Source organism: Medicago truncatula, chromosome 4 (assembly GCF_003473485.1).
Source record: "Medicago truncatula cultivar Jemalong A17 chromosome 4, MtrunA17r5.0-ANR, whole genome shotgun sequence".
NCBI classification, from domain to species: Eukaryota; Viridiplantae; Streptophyta; class Magnoliopsida; order Fabales; family Fabaceae; genus Medicago; species Medicago truncatula.
In genome coordinates, this window is record NC_053045.1 from 45,280,609 (window position 1) to 45,302,881 (window position 22,273).

The 22,273-nt window shown below is 31.5% G+C and overlaps 2 protein-coding genes across 2 annotated transcripts; one reads left to right on the top strand and one right to left on the bottom strand.

Moving 5' to 3' along the window:
* Window positions 1-236: 236 nt before the first annotated feature.
* LOC11406230 (polyadenylate-binding protein 2) lies at window positions 237-5,647 on the top strand. Its single transcript, XM_003608404.4, has 6 exons — window positions 237-406; window positions 508-610; window positions 1,426-1,496; window positions 4,786-4,977; window positions 5,066-5,202; window positions 5,299-5,647. Exons 1-6 carry the CDS (start codon window positions 359-361, stop codon window positions 5,345-5,347), a joined length of 600 nt encoding a protein of 199 aa, XP_003608452.1. The 5' UTR covers window positions 237-358; the 3' UTR covers window positions 5,348-5,647.
* A 1,884-nt stretch (window positions 5,648-7,531) lies between these two features.
* LOC11409803 (protein EXORDIUM-like 2) lies at window positions 7,532-8,761 on the bottom strand. The gene has a single exon (XM_003608402.4). It carries the CDS (start codon window positions 8,658-8,660, stop codon window positions 7,758-7,760), a length of 903 nt encoding a protein of 300 aa, XP_003608450.1. The 5' UTR covers window positions 8,661-8,761; the 3' UTR covers window positions 7,532-7,757.
* Between the last annotated feature and the right edge of the window lie 13,512 nt (window positions 8,762-22,273).

A 22,273-nucleotide genomic window follows, 5' to 3' on the forward strand; every position in this document is an offset into this window, starting at 1 on the left:
AAGAAAGAAATTTTGTTTTAAAACAAAACAAATAAACTTTGTTTAAAAAAACAAACTTTGGTTTTTCAAATATATATCATTAATAGTTTTATTGAAAAATATAAGAATAATTGACAAAGGGTATAATTGATAAATCATACCCTTAAAAGTTAAATAAGAACGAAAAATTCACTGAAAAGACACTTAAGAAGGAATGGAGGGAGCAGTTATAATTTCTTTATTTTATCGGTTATTTTTTATTTTAGATTAATGAAAAAATAACCTAAAAAAAATTGTTTGTCAAAAAAGGGGGATTTGTAGAAGTGTGCCGGGATTGAAACCGCAGCTGGACGACGGCGTACCCTTCTGCGACTGAGACATGGAAAACGACGACGTTGATATGATCGGCGCCGATAACAACGAAGCCGTATGTAACACTTTCCGTTTTTCTCATTCTCACTAACTCAATTTCAGTCCCCAAAACCCTAATTTTCATTCATGCAACAATGTTGATTATGACGATTACAGGATTTGGATGATATGAAGAAGCGGTTGAAGGAAATGGAAGATGAAGCTGCTGCTTTAAAGGAGATGCAGGCTAAGGTCGAGAAAGAAATGGGATCTGTTCAAGGTGATTCCTTTTTGTTCCCCTATAGAATTTGGGGTGCTTTGTTTTTCTGATATTTTGTTACTTGTTTTTCAATTCTGTAATTGTAAAAAAAGAAATTTTTGATGTTTTTCATAGCTGGGTTTTGTTCTTTATGTGAAGTAATGTGTGCTTGATACGAGTTTGGGTTAAATTGGCTATGTTTCATGTTTCATGTGGCTCTACTTTGCTTGTTTTGTATTTAATTTTATGACATAGAAAGTTAAGATTTAGGTTTGTTGCCGGCTTTGGTAATGTGTTGGTGTTGTGCCATTGATTTGTTTGTGAAAGATGGTCTAATTTGGTGCCATTGATCTGCCATAGAGAGATTTTTGTGTAGTGGTATGATGCTAGCTGAAAATGTGTCGACCGGTTTTTTCAACTTTTTAGTTCTTGGTTGATGCTTGAGTTTTTTCGTTAGGGGAAATCCTACGGGATGCTTGAGTACCCTGGTGATCAGGGTGAATAGCGTTTTTCCTATTAAGGGATGCATATCGCAGGAAGATGTTCTCCATTATGTCGATGGGATGGGAGAGGCGTGTGCTGAGATGCTTGGACATCTCCTATAACAATCCTTTTCTTAGACATACTTTCTAAAAATAAAAAAACATAGGACGAGTAATTTTATATGTATTTTCTTCTAATTTTTCTTCTTCTCCTAGCACTTTTACATGGTGTGATCACTGTACTTTCTTGCTGTGCAAGACATTTTATTTATATATATTGTTGGACTCTTGTCTCTGTTATTTTTGAACGGAAAATTCCTGTCTCTGTTATTGATTATTATTATCTCTAAACAGATCCCGCTAATGCTTCTGCAAGTCAGATTAATAGAGAGGAAGTTGATGCTCGATCAATCTTTGTGGGCAATGTGAGCTGTCTCTTCCCCTGTTTTTGTTAAAATTTTATATTATGCTTATTAAGTTGTCTTATTGTCATGTTCATAATATGGTCTGTGAATATCATTGAGATTAACAGATACATTTTGTCATAAGTGATTAGTTCAATTATAGTAGCCAACATATACATACGTATATGCTGCTTTTGGGAACAAATTGAAGAGTTTGTTATGCTCTAGATTTTTTTTACATTAATTGGGTAGGAGGTTTCGGCTTAATCTCAACCGTCTCTAGTATCACATCGTTGTACATGATTTGGGGATCATTAAACCATAATCATGCGCAAAACATTTTGTGGATTTGAAATTTTGCACAAGGTCAATTGGGTATGCATGTCTGTGGAAATGCCATCATTATAATATGGTAGAACTTCCTAATCATTAACTAGTCAAGATTTTTCTTACCATATATTTCCAATAGCAAGATCCGGAAAATTTGCAATCTAACACAGATTAGATCGAACAGCATGTGGCATGTTTCGCACTGTTGTACACAGCTTTATATGGTTTTCCACTTTTCCTTTTGATTGCTAAGTTTATTATATATAGTGAAATGCCTTTGTTCATGGGTAGCATTGTTCATATAGTGTAGAGGAGATAGTAGGGGATTGACTGCATGCAGATGAGATAAGGTGGAAGGAAGAAGCAAAGGAATTGGAAAGTTCTGCTTGTATATATATCCCAGGAAAAATAACATTCTTATATATTAATGTTTTTGATTAAGTTGACACAAGTAGAATTTAAGGACCACTTTTTTTGCAAACATTTCCATTTAAATTAAACAGTACATGAGCTGGATGCTTACCAATGGTTATTAGTTTAAGACATTAAAAACTAGATTGTATTAGGATAAGTAGATTTTTTATTGAAGTTGAATATGGCATGAGATATAGCAAATGAAGTCTCCCTCTAGGCCAAGTCATACATTCTTTCGGAAGTTGTATCATTATATAGGTTTATGCTTTACCTGATTCTGTCCTCGTATTACTTTTCTTTCTGCCCAGTATGTTATGAGTTGTTACTGTTTGACCTTCTACTCAAAGCTACATCCACCGTAGTCACTTGACCTTCTCCTGGTGGCCATTATCTTTATATTTCTGATGCTAAGCTACCTGAAACCCCAATCTTGCTTCTAGAGCGCCCTTATACCAAAATCCTTAGCTTTTCAATTCTGTTGGACGAATGAACCTTTATCTCGCACAATTGTGCATGCAGTCTTCGTAAAGTTTTTTCAGGAAGTCTAATTGTCCATGTGTTGCCTGTATCAGTGCCTCTTCCTTTCCAAAATATTCAGTGAATGACAATAATAATTCTCGCATTCTTGCAAAAACTTGTATGATTATCAAGATGGTGATGATGATGATGATGGCTTTCGTCAAGCTACTTGTACTTATTCATCTAGACCTTCCCCCTCTTTCCTCGAGAACTTTTGATTTCATAACGATTTGATTTTAATTTCAACCTGGTGTTTATTTTTTGCTCCATTTGTTATCGATCGCTGTTCATGGTCTTTTGTATATACTCGTACATTCATTTTTTCTGGACCTAAGCCAAAGTTCTCCATATTTGTTGCAGCATATTATTACCACTGTCACTGTCAATTGAATTATAAATGCATTAGTCTAAATTGAATTTAGCTTCTCTGAATTGAGTTCTCACATTTGCGGATAAAGTATAACTCAACAATTGATGAAAAAAGTCTGTTTATATTTTAAAACATTCATGATTTGTTGTCATGTATGTGTATGGACTATCATCATTTATTTTTCATCAATGGTTGATATTTCTTATTCTACCCTCAAAAGTTATTTGTGCACTCTAAAGGAGTTAAATCCATTTTCAGTTCACTATACTCTATCAGTGAAAGTTTGAATTTTGTAAAGATTACGGATATGTAGGTAGTTAAATTTATTTGTTTGATGTTCAATCTTTAGAATTTGATTGTGTTTTCTACTGTGAGCATTGTGCTTTGACATAATGTTTGACTACAATTGCAGGTTATGCTTCCATCTATAAGTTTCTGCTCTAGTCATGCAGCCGTTGGAAGTATATGATCTAAATGTAAAACATATAGCTGGTGGAGAAAAAAAAATTAGAAAAATCAAATTTATGAAATTAAAAAAAAAAGAGTGGAAAAACAAAAGATGTAACGTAACAAAAAAAACATTAGAGGGGTAGAAAAGGGGATAAGAAGGTTGAAGTGTCCGTTATTGAGTTGAAGAAAGTCATGATTATGGTTTGGAGAATGTAGGGATTCCGATACTGAAAAAAATTAGTGGGGGAGAGATCAAAGCAGCATAATCTATTATTTAGGGTGAATTGGAAAGATGTTTCGGATGGAAAGTTTTAACTACTTTACTTCCTGAGTTTCTGTGGACGAATGGACAGAGGAATGAATAATGTTGCAGATCGAGACCTTGGACTTCTACTGGTGAGAAGAGGACACCCTTTATAGGTAAAGAACTATGCATTGGTATCTGGAGTTTTGATTGCAAAGCCAAAGGACACTTTTTGTGACGCTTATCACTCAAGAAATTTATAGGCATTATTTTCTAACAGTGAGGGGTCTTTGATATTCCTGTTTTTATCCATGGGATCAAGAGGAAATTTTGAATAATTTTTCTTTCTGCTTGCTTTTTACAATTCACCCACATATCAACTGTTTTCATGGACAAGCAGTTCGGAATTGTTGGGCTGGACACTCATAAATGTGCACTTGGGCGAAAGATCCTTTCAGAGGCTAAAGGGCAAGGTGCACTTCAGAAAACAAATTTCAGGGTGGATAGCTGATTATGACGAAAATAGTGATTGGAATTTTTAATCAACGAGTACACCCTCTAAATAATAACTACGAAATTCCACTTCCTTGATTTTACTTGTCATTATTTACTGGCCCTTTGGTTTATCTATTAGTAGCTTGTACTTTGGTAGAGCAAAATGCTGATGCTAGCAATTGCATGAGTAAGGGCAAATTGATTTCTTTTGCAGCTTCTTTTCATGCCATAGTATGCCCACATTTGAAATGATTTTTTATTTGTTTTTTGTTGAGCTGCTATTGAAAGTTGTTCTTCATTAGTCTGAAATTACAAGCTAAATGAAACTATTTGGTTGGTGGAGTCTGACATGATAAGCCCTTTTCCTTTTGTAGCTGAAATTAACAGTCTTTTTCCTAAACTGTTTTCTCTTATGAAAATTATAGTACATTCTCGAACAGTTTTGGCTCTGCCATCATTTGACCTCTTGGGTTTAATATTTTCTACAGGTGGACTATGCATGTACTCCTGAAGACGTGCAGCAGCATTTCCAATCGTGTGGTACTGTAAACCGTGTTACTATTCGCACTGATAAGTTTGGCCAACCCAAGGGTTATGCTTATGTAGAATTTGTCGAAGTAGAAGCTGTTCAAGAGGCTCTTTTGTTGAATGAATCTGAACTACATGGACGTCAATTGAAGGTTATTACAACAAAAGGCTCCTGCTTTTCTGAAAAAGAGTTTGTATTCCTCTTTGCAGCTATCTATACTTATTTGGACTTTTTCGCAGGTTACTGCTAAGAGGACCAATGTACCTGGGATGAAACAATTTCGTCCCCGCCGGCCTAGTAATCCTTACATGGGATTTCGAGGTAGAACTCCATATGCACCTCCTTTTGCCTATGCTCCCGCTCCTTATGGATACGGGTATGTATGTTGTACCATTTATTTCCTTTCCAAAACTTTCTCTGTTTTGTGTGATAGACATGGTGTAGATTTAGAGGACTGTTTTGTTAATTGCAGAAAAATACCAAGGTTCAGAATGGGGATGCGTTACAGCCCCTACTATTGAATGCCAAGTCTGCTAAAATGGATTTATTGATTATTGGATGAGTGGACATAATACCCTACACCCTCACTTGTTATCATGGCTGATGCTTTGGCCTCTAATGAGAGTATTATCTGACCGCCTAGACTGAGGTGGTTTGTTATATGAAGATTGAACATATTTATAACAGTGAACCTTGTAAACTTACGGTGTTTTTTCTTGTGCTTTTGCTTTAGTGTTTATATATATTCAGATGTTCTTTGTAAAATTATCCATCGTAAAAATGGCTTATTAATATATGGGGTTTACATTTGCTTATTCCCATTCCTTGCAATATGCCATATAAGTGTTTATATATTGTGTTTGAATTCATAATTTGTGTTACTTGATAGACAGTCTGTCTCTTAACTGTCAAAATATATGGTAAATTGGTAATCCATAGTTGATTATGAAAAATGCAAGTCGTACAAGATAAGGTATGAAATGGGTTTGTATTCTAGAATAATACTTCACTTTACGACCTAATATAAAAACAAAGATATTAGAGTCTATCTCATTGGTCATCCTCCATACGTACATACATGCATACAAAGCATCATATGAGAGTATTATTCATTTGACAAGGAATCATATGTATATTTGTGTCTTTGTGACAATATTGGTCGTAAAGTATGGAGGATGACCAAACATAAAACAAGCTTATATTGTTTTATTCATTTGTTTTGTACTTTTGTTTGACATATAAAATCACATGATCCCATATATTTTATATGATTATTAACTGCGTTCAGTCAAAGCGAGTTTTAAACATGTATTACCATTTTTTTTGTTTGACAATAACATGTTATTAGTTATTACCAATTTAACAAGCAGTCATACGTATATTTGTGTGTCTGGAACAATATTGGTAAACACATCTCATGGGGATGTAGTCTCAAAACAACCACACTAGCCATTCGAACACTGAGAAATACTTTGTTAGGCACAACACTAATCACATTTGATTTCGTATAGCACTTATTATCGGAATTTTTTTTATATCTATGACGTTTGTTCTGTCTTATGACAAATTCATGAACGTGACACAATTTCAGTGATTCCTGAAATATTTACAATGATTTGATCTCAATATTCCACACCCAATGTGATCCAAAAATTTAATGCTTCTGATTCTGAATCTACTGGCCTAGCGTGTGATTATGAATCATTCATCAATGAACATGCAAGTTGGAGTCCATAATTACACCTTAGGTTAGAAATATTTGTTCATTACTGGATACCTCTATAATTGATCAATTGTAGAAAATGAGTCTGTGGCAGTTTTGAGTGCTAGGATATTGCTTGGCATGGATTGGAAACAGAAAGAGACAAGGCATGGCATCATTGGCATGTAGCTCCACTCATTATCCTGATATTGTTAATTTGAAAACTAGCAATGTAATGTATTGAGTATGGACTAATCAACTTTTACTTATTTCACGGAAATAATACCAGCATTTTCAACCTTGGTTGAATAGAAAAGAATAACGTTGAAAGCTATATGACCCTCTCAATTCTCACATTTTAGCATCAGTAATACTAAAACTTATCCGAATCATGATTGAAGAGGAAGAGGACCCACCTAAATAATACTACAAACAAAAACATCCCTGTAGGCTTTTATGCGAGAATCAGATTCACCTCACCTCACCAATGGCATCATCACTGCCACATCGCCATAATGGTCTCCTAGGTCCTCAGCAGTCAGCACCACAAAAAGAAACCACCGCTCCATTATAGGAAGACAAGAGTATTCTCATTTTTTTTTTATTTTTTTTTACCATAAGGTAATCAAAGTTACCCTCTTCATTTACACCTTCTCATTCATTCCACAACTACCTTACTCTAACAAAAAATACTCGCAATGTTTTCAGAATAAAACCCACCCACTACACTTTTCCCTGCTAGAAAAAGCAAAATTAGCGAGGAAAATTATTGACGGAAAAAATGAAATTCCTCACAAATTCCATGGTCGCAAAATTTAGTGACGGAATTAGAGAGGGATTTCATGTTTTCCCTCACAAAATTTCCCTCACTAATTTTTGTTTTTTTAGTAGTGTTTCTTTTTATCTTATCTTACAATTTAAAATTAAAAAAGAGAAATAGATAAATGAAAAAAATGTCACTTGAACAATTACATATATATTATTATATTTAGTGATATGCCTCTTTTTTTTTTCAAACGTTTTCCAGATTTATAACAAGTTTTTTATAATAACATTCCTTTTTAGTCTTTAGAAACAGAATTTACACGTCACACTAAACGACAAAGCTGCTTTAAAATTTAAAAATACACTTCCCCTTCCCAGAGCATCATTCACCTGCCCCATATTTATCAACCCACCATATATATCTACACCATATTATGCCACGTGTCAATTATCCGGTCCCCACCTTAGACGAGAGTCTTGCATGCCGAAGTTTGAGGGTCCCACATCGCCGGCAAAAGGTACTTCCTCCCATTAGCACCGTGCGCATTGTAGCTCGATCCACTTGCCCCATCAACAAGAACACGACCCGCATAACCCGGATAAGCGCCACTTCCGAAAACACCAGTACACGCCGTCACAGCCTCCAACGGCGCCGCTGCTGGTCCCTGAAAATACCCGTTGTTAAACGGATTCGTAACGGTACCGGCCAAAAGTGTAGCCAAGTTTATCACCATCCCGTCAACACCAACGTCACCGTTAGGTGCAACTAACGGCGGTGTCTGTGGTCCGTAAATAGGTTGATGAAAAGGCCACGCGCATTGTCCGGGACAGAGCGTCTCAGCGTTTCCAACCCAAATATAAGGAGTTCTCGCTCCACCACTGCCACGTCGGACAGAACCATGGGTCCCACAACGACTCATACAGAATCCTTCAACGTTAACATCTTTCGCCGTTAGCACAACAGTTATAGAAGAGAGTTCATTAAATTTCGTAGCTAAAGCGAGAAGATCTTTTCCTTTTAGATTCTTTCCAAGTGTATAAGCAGGGTGTAGGAACTGTTTCCCTACGGTAAGAGCAGAGGATCCAACCTTGTATTTTTCTGTGGTTTTCCACCACGCGGAGGCTGATGGAAGAGCCGCACCGGTGGTGCTGAGAGAGTTTATGAAATCGACGATTATGGAGCGTTGGATTGGAGTGAATGTTCCGTACCAGATTAGATTAACGGTGAGCTTTCCTTTAAGAAGCTGGCCGTTATGGTACTTGAGTACAAGAGGTTGTTCCTGTACAAGCTCTCCAAAGGAGAGTGTAGGTAGAACAAGAAGCAATACTGCAGAAAGAACGATGGCAAAATAGTAATTTGAGGCCATGTTTAGGGTCCAATTTGAAATTTAGTAGTGAAGTGAGAACAAGAGAGAAAGAAAGACGAAATTTGAATGTGTTTGTTTGGGTTAAGACATGAATTGAATTGGAAAATGGGAGTGGGTATTTATATACCCAATAAGAGGAGACAGCTGTGAGAAAAAGAGGATGATAAAATTTCCGCGTGGATATTTTTTTTTATGAGTAATGATATTTGAACAATTATATTTGTACAACTTTTGAAACAATTTGTTAGTTCTTTTTTTTTCATTGGTTAAAAATAATGGGGAGAGTAAAAATGAGAGAGAATAAGAAGATAACGTGAGTATGAAAGAGAAAGTTGTACGTTGTACAAATATCATTTCTATTTTTTTATTTGGTGTTCTTTGCCAGCCTGTCATGGTTTGAATTGGATTGACGTGGCAGTCTACAAGTACTACGGAGGACTAGTTGTGATTACGGATTTGACCTTGCTTTGATTTTGAGTTTATGATCCCAAGAAGAGTTGGTTTTGATTGCTTGCTTGTTACACTACACATGAGTTTCCACACAGGTTTGAACCTGACTAAGTGGGTCCCATGAGGAATTTGGGTGATCATGTTGGCCTTTGGATTGGAAATGAAGGGTGAGATGGGAGCCATATAATTGGAGTGGGTTTGCGTTTGGGACCTGGGTTTTATGAGTTTTGACGTCATATGCAGAGTTCTAGGAAGAGTGTTTCAGTAAAGATGCTGCTGCTGAATTTATCATCTTTCTTTCTATTCTCAAAAAAATATCTCTGACACTCAAATTTATTTTTAAATACACCAGTGCTGTTTTCATCGCTATTAATTCAATATACTGCTAGTAGATGATGCGTTTGAAAATGTGCAATTTTGATTTAGAGCATATTTTTTTGTACTAAAATACAAAGATAGATAATATTGTATAAGATGTTGTTAGATTCGTCTCGATGAATATTTTCAAAATATCAAATTTTTCATAATTTTTTCTAATATATTTAAAAACTATGCGTTGGTATGCGTAATTGGGTCAACTGTGTCATGTATTAAGGGGCGGAGTATTTCCGTTTCTAATTATAAGCAAATTTTACTTTTTAGATTCATAATATAAACCACATATATCATTAATTGAACGAATCTAAAAAGTCAAATTTATTTATAATTAATAACGGAGGGAGTATGTATTTTGAATTCACGATGGATAGGAATCTACCAAAAATAAAATCAGTGACCTTACATATATTATGCATTATCTATATCAATTGAGTTAAATTTATCAGGACAAAATACATCAAAATTTAACAAAACGTTGAAATTTTTTTTTTTCCTTCTTTCATTTATACATTTTTTCTTCATATACATTTTTTTTTTTTTTTACAAGTTCTTCATATGTATGAAATGAAGAAAAACTGACTTATAATAAGACGGAAGGAGTATTGAGTTTCTATTAGATTCAATAATACACCTATTAACTTTTGAAAAGAAAGAATTCCTAATTTTTTTTATAATTTATTATATTTTTATTTTTATTCTCTTAATTAATACCTTAAGAGCATTCTTTAACATTTCCTTAATAATAATGGCTTATGTCAATTTCTAAAAAGGACACAAGTTAAAACATTAAAAGATAAAATTTGTATTTTTTAGGTCAAATTTATCTAAAGGTCCTTTAAGTTTTTCGTTTTTCCCAAAGTGATCTTTTAATTTTCAAAAGTCTCAAACAAGTCCTTTAAGTTTCAAAAGTCCAAAACAAGTCCTTTTAGTTTTTGAATCGTTTCAAACAAATCCTTTCAAAGGATGACGGTGATGATTCAGATGATAGCAACAAAAAGCATTATCCACCATTTGTCATGTCTAAAAAGATGACTAATTTTAAGTGGGTGTTAGGAACCAGATATGGTACCAAAAATGAGTTTAAGGAAGCAATTACCAACTATGCTATCTACAATATGACTTGTTTGAAATGATTTAAAAACAAAAAGGACTTGTTTGAGACTTTTGAAACTTAAAAACCACTTTAAAAAAAATGAAAAATTTAAAGATCTTTAGATGCATTCGACCTATTTTTTATTACAAGAGATACTTTTATATTAAAAAATATTTTACTGTACAACTTTTAATGTACAATTTTCAATCAATTGAACAATTCTGAAGAGTCTGTTTAGCGAGGCTTGCCAATATAATGTAAGTGTCACAAGTCATTTGCATAGGGCTTCAAACTTTGAAAAAAACTTGTATCTATAACTTGTATTGTATCTATAAAGAAAAATTGTCATTAAATATCATTTTTTCGTTCGTAAAAATTTGGAAGACAACAATTTTGAAGTCAATTATGCATTGTCTACAGATAAATATGTGTAGATAAAATTCATATTTAACTATCGTCGAATATTTATCTAAAACTTAGCTGTTTGTCACAATAAATAATGTTGATTTTTTTCTTTCGAATTCTTTGTAAATGAAAACGGGACTTCCAACTAAGTTGTTTGGGCTACAGTGGCAAGGAGCTCCTTCAAATGTCGTATCCAGTGAATACCAGGTTCAATTTTCAGGGAGAACAACGATTGGCCAATGCACATGCCTCTATGCACGAACCGGATTAGTCAAATAAAAAAAAAAGGGACTTCCAAATTTTCGTAGACGATATTACCGTTGAGTAAAGACCAAATCTTAAAACATTAATTAGATCTAGGTTTATAGATCATCATCTCTCTTCTAAAGTGTTAAACCTCCACTTTTTTTGCCCACGCATTTCACATGGAGTTAAATGGAATTTCAAAAGTGTCGTGCTTGGTAGTATTGTTGTACAATGAAAAAGTGTTGTGATGGCCTGTTGTTAGACATAAAAAAACAATGAAAAAGAAATTCATGAGTACATTACAATACAATATGTGTTTGCAATGGAAGAAGAAAAATTAATGCATGCGTGCAGATGAAGAATACACCAAGGAAATCAAGAGTTAATATTTTCTAATTCTAACAATTATTTTTATAAATAATTTTGTTCAAACAAATTTTATTTGAAAATTTTACTTTTAGTAAACTTGATTGCGCGTAATTTACAATTAACTACCTTTACGTGAAGTAATTGAAGTCCACAATACCGTTTATGTGAGTGCAATGGTTTTTGAGAAAGGAAAGAGTCAAATTTATTAAAAGCAGAAAAGCAACGAAAGTTTAGGAGGTTAATACGGTATGTTGTGGGCATGTCTCATTAGTTGAAAGCTTAAAATAATTCATGTACCACTCGCACAAAAGTAATTTTATTGAGAAAAGTAGACATGAAACGATGGTAAAGAAGAAATTAAAGTGATTTGAATTGATTTTACATGAAGTTAAGTTTGCACTTTAGACTTAAGCTAGTCTTTTTCATTCATTCATTCATTATGCATTTGTAAATAAAAGATAAAAAAACAAGTTTCCCGCATAAAAAGGAAAAAGGGTGAAAAAGAAATAGTAGGGTGTGGATAAAAAGGATGGCAAGTGGAGAGTGAAATATAAGGCAAAGAGGGTCACGTGTGATTAAACGAAGAAGAGTAGTGTCTGTCGTGTTGTGTCATCGTCGGCAACACACGGGGACAAAGGTTTAGGTCGGCTTTAAAGTTTAAAGTTTCAAACCACAACAACTTGTTTTACAATGAAGTGAACCAATGAGGACCCATTCATTCGCACGCCACTCAAAATTCTAAGAATAATCTGGGAAATGTTAACGAGTGTTTCGGGATATTTTTTAAGCCTTTTAAATGAGTGGTAAATTTTTAATAAAAAGTTGTATATTGAATGCATTGGAAGTTATAACGGTTGATTTTTTAAAGAATAATTACTAAATTTTGGATGCTTAAAGAGTGTCACACGTCGTAACTAAGCATGCCAATGGAGTGGTGTGGAAACAGGTTTTATCTTCCTCGTCTTTATATTCTATTTTTGTATACTTATTTGTTACCCTACCTATATTTAATAGGGATAAGAAATCGAATCTCATTCCCGTCTTCGACGGTTTCGAGTATCCCCTATCTTCATCCTCGTAATGGATAATATTTTTAAATAAAAATAAAAGTATTATTCAGTCCCACATGCAACGTTGTAATGTACTATGGTGAAGGATAATTGAGCGTGTGAGATATGGAAGGAAAAAGAGAGAGAAATTAGATAAGTGGGTGTTATTTGAAAGACCGAAACTTAACCGTGTGAGTGAAATGATTTAGGGTTTGAACTTCTATTTATATAAAAGGGATAATAAATTGATTTCTATATTTGGGACGGGTTTGTGTATGGGTTTGGGGTGGATGAATATATCCTCGTTGCATGTCACGTACCCGTGTTTTAAAATTGGAGAAAACTCATATATCCACTAAGTCTAAACAAGAAAAACCCGGCAGAGTAAATTTGATTCAAATGAGTATCAATCGATGTGAGTTTTGTTGCCATGTCTAATCGTGACTCATGAGTCATGAATTAGTACCCGTACTAGTACACCCTTAGAAAATGTTTGTTCCAATTGGACGGATTCATTTAATTAACATGCATAAGTGCATGTATAGTACAGTTACCACGTCCATGTCCAATTAAAGCTTTGACGTGGATATTAGTAGACCTAAGGTAGCTAGCTAGCTGGAAATTTAATTTTAATACGATACAATAATTTTGCTTGTTAGAAGTTTTGTATTTAAATCATATTAGGAGAAAAATGATCATAACTACTAGTACTAATAGTATTTAGAAAATTCAAAGTTTCGATATAGGGTAGGTCAGTGAGACCATTCATGAGAATTGGCTTGTTGCGATAGATTGAGATAGTCAAACGTACTAGCACTACCCATGCTGTGTGGACCATTTTGAGTCATACAAAAGCAAGGACAATCCTTATGGATATTATCACATTTTCATTGTGTTACGAGGGGAGTTTAAAATATCTGAAGATCGTCACATTTTCATGCTAATAAATTGTTTTAACTTTTAAGAGTATTGTGTATACTAGTAATGAATTAAGGTGTCATTTAGCTTGGACCTGTGTAAATATTGGTCCATAATGGACCAATATTTATAATCATTGAATTATATATAAGCACAATGACACAATATATCTCACATATTTAATTATTTTTTTACTCTCTTTAAAATAGTTTCTTGCCTTCTCTCTCTTTATGTAATTTTAATATTCAATATTTGTTTTCAATTTAAACTCATCGTTTTCAATCAATATTTAGAATTTAATAATTTATCATATCTTTTATATTATAATATTACATTAATATTTACTCACAAAAAAATATTTTATATTTATTTTCATTTAGTTAAACATAGCAATGAAAAACTTTTTTATTATAAAAGATAGCCCTGAAGTATGAACAGTTAGAGAAATTATTATTTATTATTACTGTTATTATTATTTTTTTTTGAAAGGATAATATGACGATTCTACAAAAACAATGAAAAAAATAAATAATTGATAACCGTAACTGAAATTATACTTTTTAGGTAACAATAAAAAGTATCTTTTTTCTTTAAAAAAAATATGTACTTTTTCTCCCATTTGTAAAAAAAATGTCCTATCTCCATAAAAAAAAAAAACTTGTACGTTTTCATAAAAATAAAATAAAATAACAATATTCTGACCAACAATAACGTAACAAATTCGTAAAAAATAAATAAATAAATAAGTGTAAATACCAACAACAAAAATTACTGTATAAAATTTTTCAAAAAAAAAATTACCGTAAAAATATGTAATATTTTAAATTATAATAATTATAAAGGGTGAAAATGATTTTTTTTTTTTTTTATAATATTATAAGGGAAGATGGGTTAGAGTGTTTATAGACCATGATAAAATTTAGGGGTTCATATAATCTAATCATTGAAAAAATTGGTCTATCATAGACCAATATTTCCATGAATTCATTTTATACGGAACCATGAATTAAATCTCCACACTTTTTCATACATTCACACCACATCTCATTTTATCTTTATCCATCTATTCCTATCATAAGATTAGCATATCACATCTTTAACACCACTCATTTTTTTTCTTTAATTAACAATGCACATCAAACATTTTTCAATTATTTGCATCATTAATTGATCAAGCCCCATTCACTAATTTTACATAAATTAATGTGAGTAAACACTCAGAAAATGAAGCCCAAAAATGTTGATCTTTTCATAGATGTTTGGCAAGTTCCTCTTAAAAAAGTTTATATAATATTATTTTTCTGACAAAGTTTATATTAATATTATTATATATATATATGAATGATATTTATTTATGAAATTTACCATAGTTAGATATTTGACTCTAAGAATATACTTCCTTCGATCCTATATATAAGAAAAAGCTAGATCAAAAAAAATTAACGTGTTTGTTTAATTTTAAATCTGATACATCATTTTTTTTTAGTATTGTTAACGAATGTTTCTGAGACACTCTTTAGAAATTTTAAATTGAAAAATGGTTTTTTTAAAAGAAAGTTAAATATTATAGTTTTCAATGTATTGAATACACAAATTATTATAAAAACTTATCATTTAAGATTCCTAGAGAGTATCCAAGAGCACTCGTTAGTATTTCTCAAATCAATAACACAACATAAGGAATAGCACAACATCTTTACCAATCTGTAATTATAAGTTTTTGTTTTGATTTTTATGTTGAAGTTACATTGGAAATAATTAATTAAATAAAAGAAAGGTTTGATCTTGACCAAAAAAAAACAGATAAAGAAAGGTTTGATAACCTTGTTGGTTGTTTGTAGGTAGTCATTGACGTGCTATATCAGATATGTGTTCCTCATTTTTAACAGCATGGTAAGAAAGAAAGGTGTTGGCACAAAGGTTATACTTATAAGTAGTGATTTTAAAAACCACAATTTTTTTCCAAATAAAAAAAAATTAATTTTTTTTGTTTTGTTTGAAAAAACCAATTATATGATAGGATCTAAACTAGGCATAAAGATTGCAAAGAGAAGATCAAAGCAAATTCATAACTCTCTAAGACCATTCATTATTAAAGTATTCTACCTCCATAAGCTATAGTATATTATAGTATATAATAGGTGCAAAATAACATACAGCAAGAGACCAAATAACATACAGCCGAATATAACAACAGCAAGAGACCAAACACCACTACACCAAATCACCTAACCACTTCTATAAAATCAACAAATTTACACCTACATTACATAAAAATTTCTCCCAAATTAACATGACAGTTGCTACATATACTTACTTCAAGAACCGGAAAAACCACTCCAAGTCAAGTAAGTTGACCGCAAAGTAGCGCAAACAATTGAGTTTGATCGATACTACTGTTGTCATTTCTACGTGGAAGTTGAACTCGCACTCTTAAAGATATGAATTCTCCTTATCAACTTGACCAATCTTTGATGTTTAAAAGTCACAATTTTATAGTATAGAATATTTAGTATCTCAAATGTAAGATAAACCTAGTTTGTCTATATTATCTATCTATAAATCAACAGCTTAATTATGAATTAACTATTAGGCTCTTCACTGTAACCCACTACGATGAAAGTAATAATAAACTGTCCTTGTTAAAAAAAAATTATAATATCGTCATGACCCGTGCCTTGCATTTATGAAAGGGCCTACAATACGTGCAATATGATATTGTACATGACAATCATTGGAAGCTATTAATAAAAATGAACCCACCAACACCATTGTGACAAAGAAACAATATTGAAACAACAAAGTGAAAATTATAATGCATGCAGTCTAGAATGGACAACTCCAGCTGTCTTACAATTCGTGCATTTTCATGTACAATTATTTTTTTGCCAATGTCTTTCTTCTCTTCTATGTGTGGTGGTAGAATCACATTTGAAATGTGTCCATTTGAGACTTAGAGGGACCATATCAATTATTCTGAGCAAAAAGAGAGGCAAACAAAATAAAAGTTTTGGTCGTCACCTACCAAATATGCAAGAGTACAATTCTCTATTTTCGGCTACTTTTTTCAGAATTGGACTAACTTGTTTGGATGATGGTAATAGCAAGGCCAAGCAAGTTGTTGTTTTTCTTTTTACAAGAAACCAAAGCCAGTTGTTAAAAGTTAACTATTGTATACTTGATGTTGATGTTGGAGGACTTTATTCTGATTTACGATCTTTGTTCCCTCTTTTTGCCTTTTTTTTTTTTATTTTTTTTATTTTTATGATCGACTATGCAAAGTAACTATATACATACCTATCAATTAGTTACTAGTAATTACTATTAGTTCAAACAAAAGCCTATATAATCAAGCAATGGAATTCAAGTGGCTATTGAGCTTTGATGACAACGAATTATTCTGAAAAATCTGAGTTCGATTCTTGGGTAAAACAATTCTTGTTTAGACTTTATTTATCTCATTCAGAAGTATATTGATTTTCAAGAAAGGATTGTTGCTAGAGAGAGAGGGGATGGATGGAAAGTTTGTAGCTGAAGATACTTCCTTTGATCAAAATGGATATTGATTCTTCAATTGGATACCATATTCACCCATTTGAAATAATATCGATCAAGATTGAACGATTTAAAAATATTTAGTTTTTTACTTTATAATTGAAAATACCAAACTTAAATTAATGAAACGTTCAATCTTGATCAAATAACACCTATATCCTAAATATGTAAAGGTGATTAATGAAAGTTTAATCGGATCAAAATGACGTTTGCAAGCAAAGAAAGTTTTAAAAAGTGGTGTGTCCGTCCCACAACAATTTTTTTTTGTTTCTTTTCTAATGTATTTCTCACTAATTTCATTCCATGTTATTTTAATTTTAAGGTTATGGTTTTTGTCTTCCCTCTCTCTTTGTTTATACTTTTTCCTTCTTTCTAATTTTAATATATGATTAGGATGCTGGTGCATGCGACTCCTTTGCTCCTCCAATCTTTCAGCTTAAAAAAAATATATATATATATTTTTCTTATCTTTCATACTTTAACTATCATTTAATCTAAATAAATAGTATAAAAATCAGAAGCGTACACAAATGAAGATCATTAATGATAGGTGTACATTTATTAAATATGTACATCCATTTGACACCTCATCTCTAGTGGTGGTTGGTAGTGGTCGATCGATAGCAAAGACCAACCTTTTTCACAGTGGTTGACAACAAAGCTTGGACGGCTACACAATGGTCAACAATAAAGCTCCGACGGCGAGCCACCTCTCCTGAACACTACCACCACCATTATTACTGACAATAATAAAAAATAAATAAAATTTAAAACAGTTAGTTATGTAGTATAAATTATTTTATTTTAATTTATTAAATTGTTTATGAATGGGTGTTAATTGAATGTACCGTTTCTGAAGGTGCCTATCACACATTAGCTTTTGAAGATATGGATACCTCCTTGTGCAGCAACATATAAGACCTTAACTAATTTCATATAAATTAAAAACAGTGATTAGTTTATTTAATTATAGCTTCCCAGCAAAATAGTTAATTAGTAGATTACATTAAATTTTTAACAATTTGTATTACTTTCCTTCAAAAAAACAATCTGTATTATTTTTTCAATATTTTCTTGTAATTATTGAGTCTCATAATCTCATTCCCTTCACTTAATAAATCATCCAAATGATTTGTATTAGGACGCACCACTGACTTTCCACCTATTTTCTTCAATTATTGTAAGAGAATGATAATGAAGTAATTAAGGATATTTAATTAAAGAACCAAAACATGATAGAGAGATTTCATATAAATATTTCACTATTTTATATAATTTCATTGGTGTTGCAGATTTTACCAACTGATCTTGAAAACTTTTTACAATCTAAAAACCACGAATATATTAGATTATGTGGAACAGCTAACAACGTCATAATATGCAAATTGCTATTCATAAATGATCCGCAAACAAATACCACAATTGTTATAATTGGAAGTGGATGGAGAAGATTTTGCTCATGCAATCACATTGCTCCTGGGACTCTTCTAGAATTCAAGTGTGACTCTGTCATGGCAAAAAACATCATTATTGTATTTAGATTAACTAGACGATACTAAAAATCTACTATTATTATTATTATATTTATTCTGTAACTTTGACTATCAAATATTTTCCTATGTACTTCTTACAATAAATTTATATTGCATTTTCTTTTTTATTATTACTACTATTATATATTTATTCTTTTTAATTAATACTCTCATTTAAATACAACTCATTTTTTCACTATCCTCATAAAAGTAATTATTTTTGCAACGTACCTGTCAATAAAAGTAATTTAATACTCTCATTTAAATACAACTCATTTTTTCGCCGCGCTACCCGTGCTGTAGCACGGGTGTCTCGACTAGTTTTATATAGAAATTGAAAAAAAAATTAAGCAACCATGACCATTCACGTAGCAGTTGCTTTTTCACTTTTGGTGAAATTATATAAATTTGATTCTTAATCTCATCTTCATCTCTGAATTGAATTGTTAATTAGTTTCCTATTTTTCATTTTTTGTACTCCCTCCGTCCCAAATTGTATGTCGCTTTAGAAAAAAAATTGTTTTAAATTGTATGTCGCTTTAGGAAAAAAATGAAACATTAATGTTATTTTTTCTATTATATCCTTAACTATTTATTACTCTTTCTTCTTTCAATTCTTTCTTTTATCTTTCCCATATCATTTATTAAGGACAATTTTGTAAAACAACTCATAATATTTATTTCCCACACAATATTAATTATATTTCTTAATATATGTGAAATGTTCAAAACGTCATACAATTTGGGACGGAGGGAGTACAACTTAACTCTTCATTTTTCTAAAGTGTTATAATGGTCTTTTTTCGTGAACATATTATCATGTCCTTAATTTATTATTATTGTTTTTATACAAATTGTTTAACAAGCTAGCCCAACTAATATTAATATAGAATGATTTTGCATTATCTACAACGAAACTTAAAATAAGAACCTGCATGCTTTCTCATCTTCATCTAACATTGAATAATGACATGTTTCGAGCTCGTAAATTATACTTGATTCAGGTTTGCAAATCAATTACACTGCCCAGTAACTTCATACTCAATATTTATTTTTACAAAATTGATTGTGGGATTGGATATGTATGCAATTTTTACAAAAATATGAAATCATTTGACATGTTCTTCAGATGCATAAAGATTAATGTTATTCAATAAAAATAACGTTAATTACAATGCATTTTAGTAACACTATGAATGATTTTAAATTTTTATAAAAATTTATAAAGATTATCTATATGACATATTTTTTTATCCAACATTCAAATTTATAAAATATGTATCGAGTAGGAAGTTATTGAACGATATAACACGACTCAAGTGTTATACCAACGTAATTTAATCTCTTCTATTTTGTTTTCATCAAGGTTTGAACCTCAATCATTTTAATCTTTTGTAACTCTTTTTTATTGATAAATTCAAAACCCATTTTTATTTTGTTATAAAAATTTGATAAACCATAGTTGAGTTCCTTTGTCTTGATTAATTTGTTAGATCGCATCAAATTTCTCTTCTAATGGTGGTTGAAATTCAGTAAACCACCCTTTGTTTTTGACTTCCATTCTTGGTAGAATAACCTTTCGATTTTGTATTGGTTATATCGCCATGTAATGTTGCGTTTTCTTTTTCTTTTTTACCTTATATCCCTGTTTTAGCTCCTTTTTATACAAATCTTGTGTCCGATCTATATGTGTCATGTGTATAAATGTGTTACATTAGTTTTTTTTAGGGGAATGTGTTACATTAGTTCAATTTCAAATAAAAATGGGGTAAGCACTTACAAGAGTTGGTTGGATTGGATATGCAAAGGGAATCAAAGTTCGATTTCTATTGATTTAGATTTAAGATCAAATTGACAAAATTATTGTAGACCGTTAAGACTTAGGCAAAAGTTTTTTTTTGGAGACGAGTTTGGCAAAAATTATCTTTAGAGTTTCAACAATACTCATCGTTCATCAAAACATACACTAAAAGACATTTTGATTGTACATTTACGCGGCCAAATCATTAGTTAATCTTATAAATAGCCCAAATTATAGAGATAAGTATGGCATTATTGTATGTGTCATTATCTTTATTATGAGATTAATATGTAAATCGTACAATTATAAGTCTATATAACACACTGACAGCTTAATATGTGAAAGGAAATGGTAGTGAATGACATATGAACAACAAGTTGTGATAGAAAATAGGGTCAAGTTTAATCAAGCCGGTGGTGAAATGAAAGGCTTAAAGCCTTAAACCACCAATTAGACTAATTAATCACAATCAGTTATCCACTTGCTTGCTCCCTGCATGTCCAGTTAAATTATTATACTAATGTCTTGCCAATGAAACAAGTGATTTGACCTATGCTCATGCCCACCAATTAGTTTTGATGGTTATATTGTTAAACCAAGAGCAAACATTAGAGTAATTAATTAATCACATCATGATTATTTAATTAACACTGAATTAGTTTAATTCTAAATCAAATGGGGTCTTTCAGGGAAACAGCTAGTAGGCCCTTAGACATAAACTTAAATCAAACATTAGAAGTTGACAGTAGTCGCTGATCGAATAGGTTCAAAGTGAAATCAATAGTTTAGGATCCATTTGACTTTCTAAAGAGGATAAAAATCAAAGTCTTAGATGGGGGCAAATAAATGGAAGCAGGGATATGAAATGTGAATACGTCGTACCGCCTTATTAAGATTTAAACTTGGATTCTCTAAGTTTATAATCTTCGAAGTCCCCTATATTTAGATAAAAAATAGCAAATAGATGACAAATTATATTTTACAACAGATAATTGATAAAGTTATGATTACATATAAGATAGTTTATTGAATTCGAATTTATAGTATTTGATAAAATTAACAACCGAACTAACTTATAAATATGAAATGTTATAAATATGATATAATTAATTTATTTTTATTTTTTTTTTAATTAAAACTATAGGAGTAAAATTGAGATAAATAATGATAAGCTATATGTACTTGAATTAGCTTATAAATATCTTTTATAAACTCGTGAGAAAGAGACGACTACCAAATAACCATTTTTAATCAAATAAGCTTATAAGACATGTCCCACCAACCATACTCTTGGTTTATTTTGAGATTTTTTTTTTCGGTCATTACCACCCTCAATACCATCTCTTAACTTTTTTACACTAAATGCAGTTGTATAAAGCTGCTGAGAATCCTAATCCCTGGGTTATATGGCCAGTCATACTAGATTTTTTTTTTTTTTTTTGTGACAAATTAAAGTATATAGTTAGAAAGGTCGTGAAACTACATGTCACCAAATAATCTTTTAAGCCTATTTTATTAAAGAGAAATGATATTTGTATAATTATTTTGAGACAACTTTCTCTAATACTCTCATTGTGTTCTTACTCTTTCTTCTGATCTTATCTATGGTTTTTTTATCCAATAAGCAAAGGGAAGACAATGTTTTCTCAAAAATGTCATAAAATAGTTATATAATATCATTTCTTTTTATTAAATTTTGTAGTTGTGTTAAATTATGAATTTTCTAACATTTTATGTAATTTAAACATACCAGAATACATCATATTTTGATATATTTAAACGGATTATTATAAAACTGAATTTAAATAAGTTTTCAT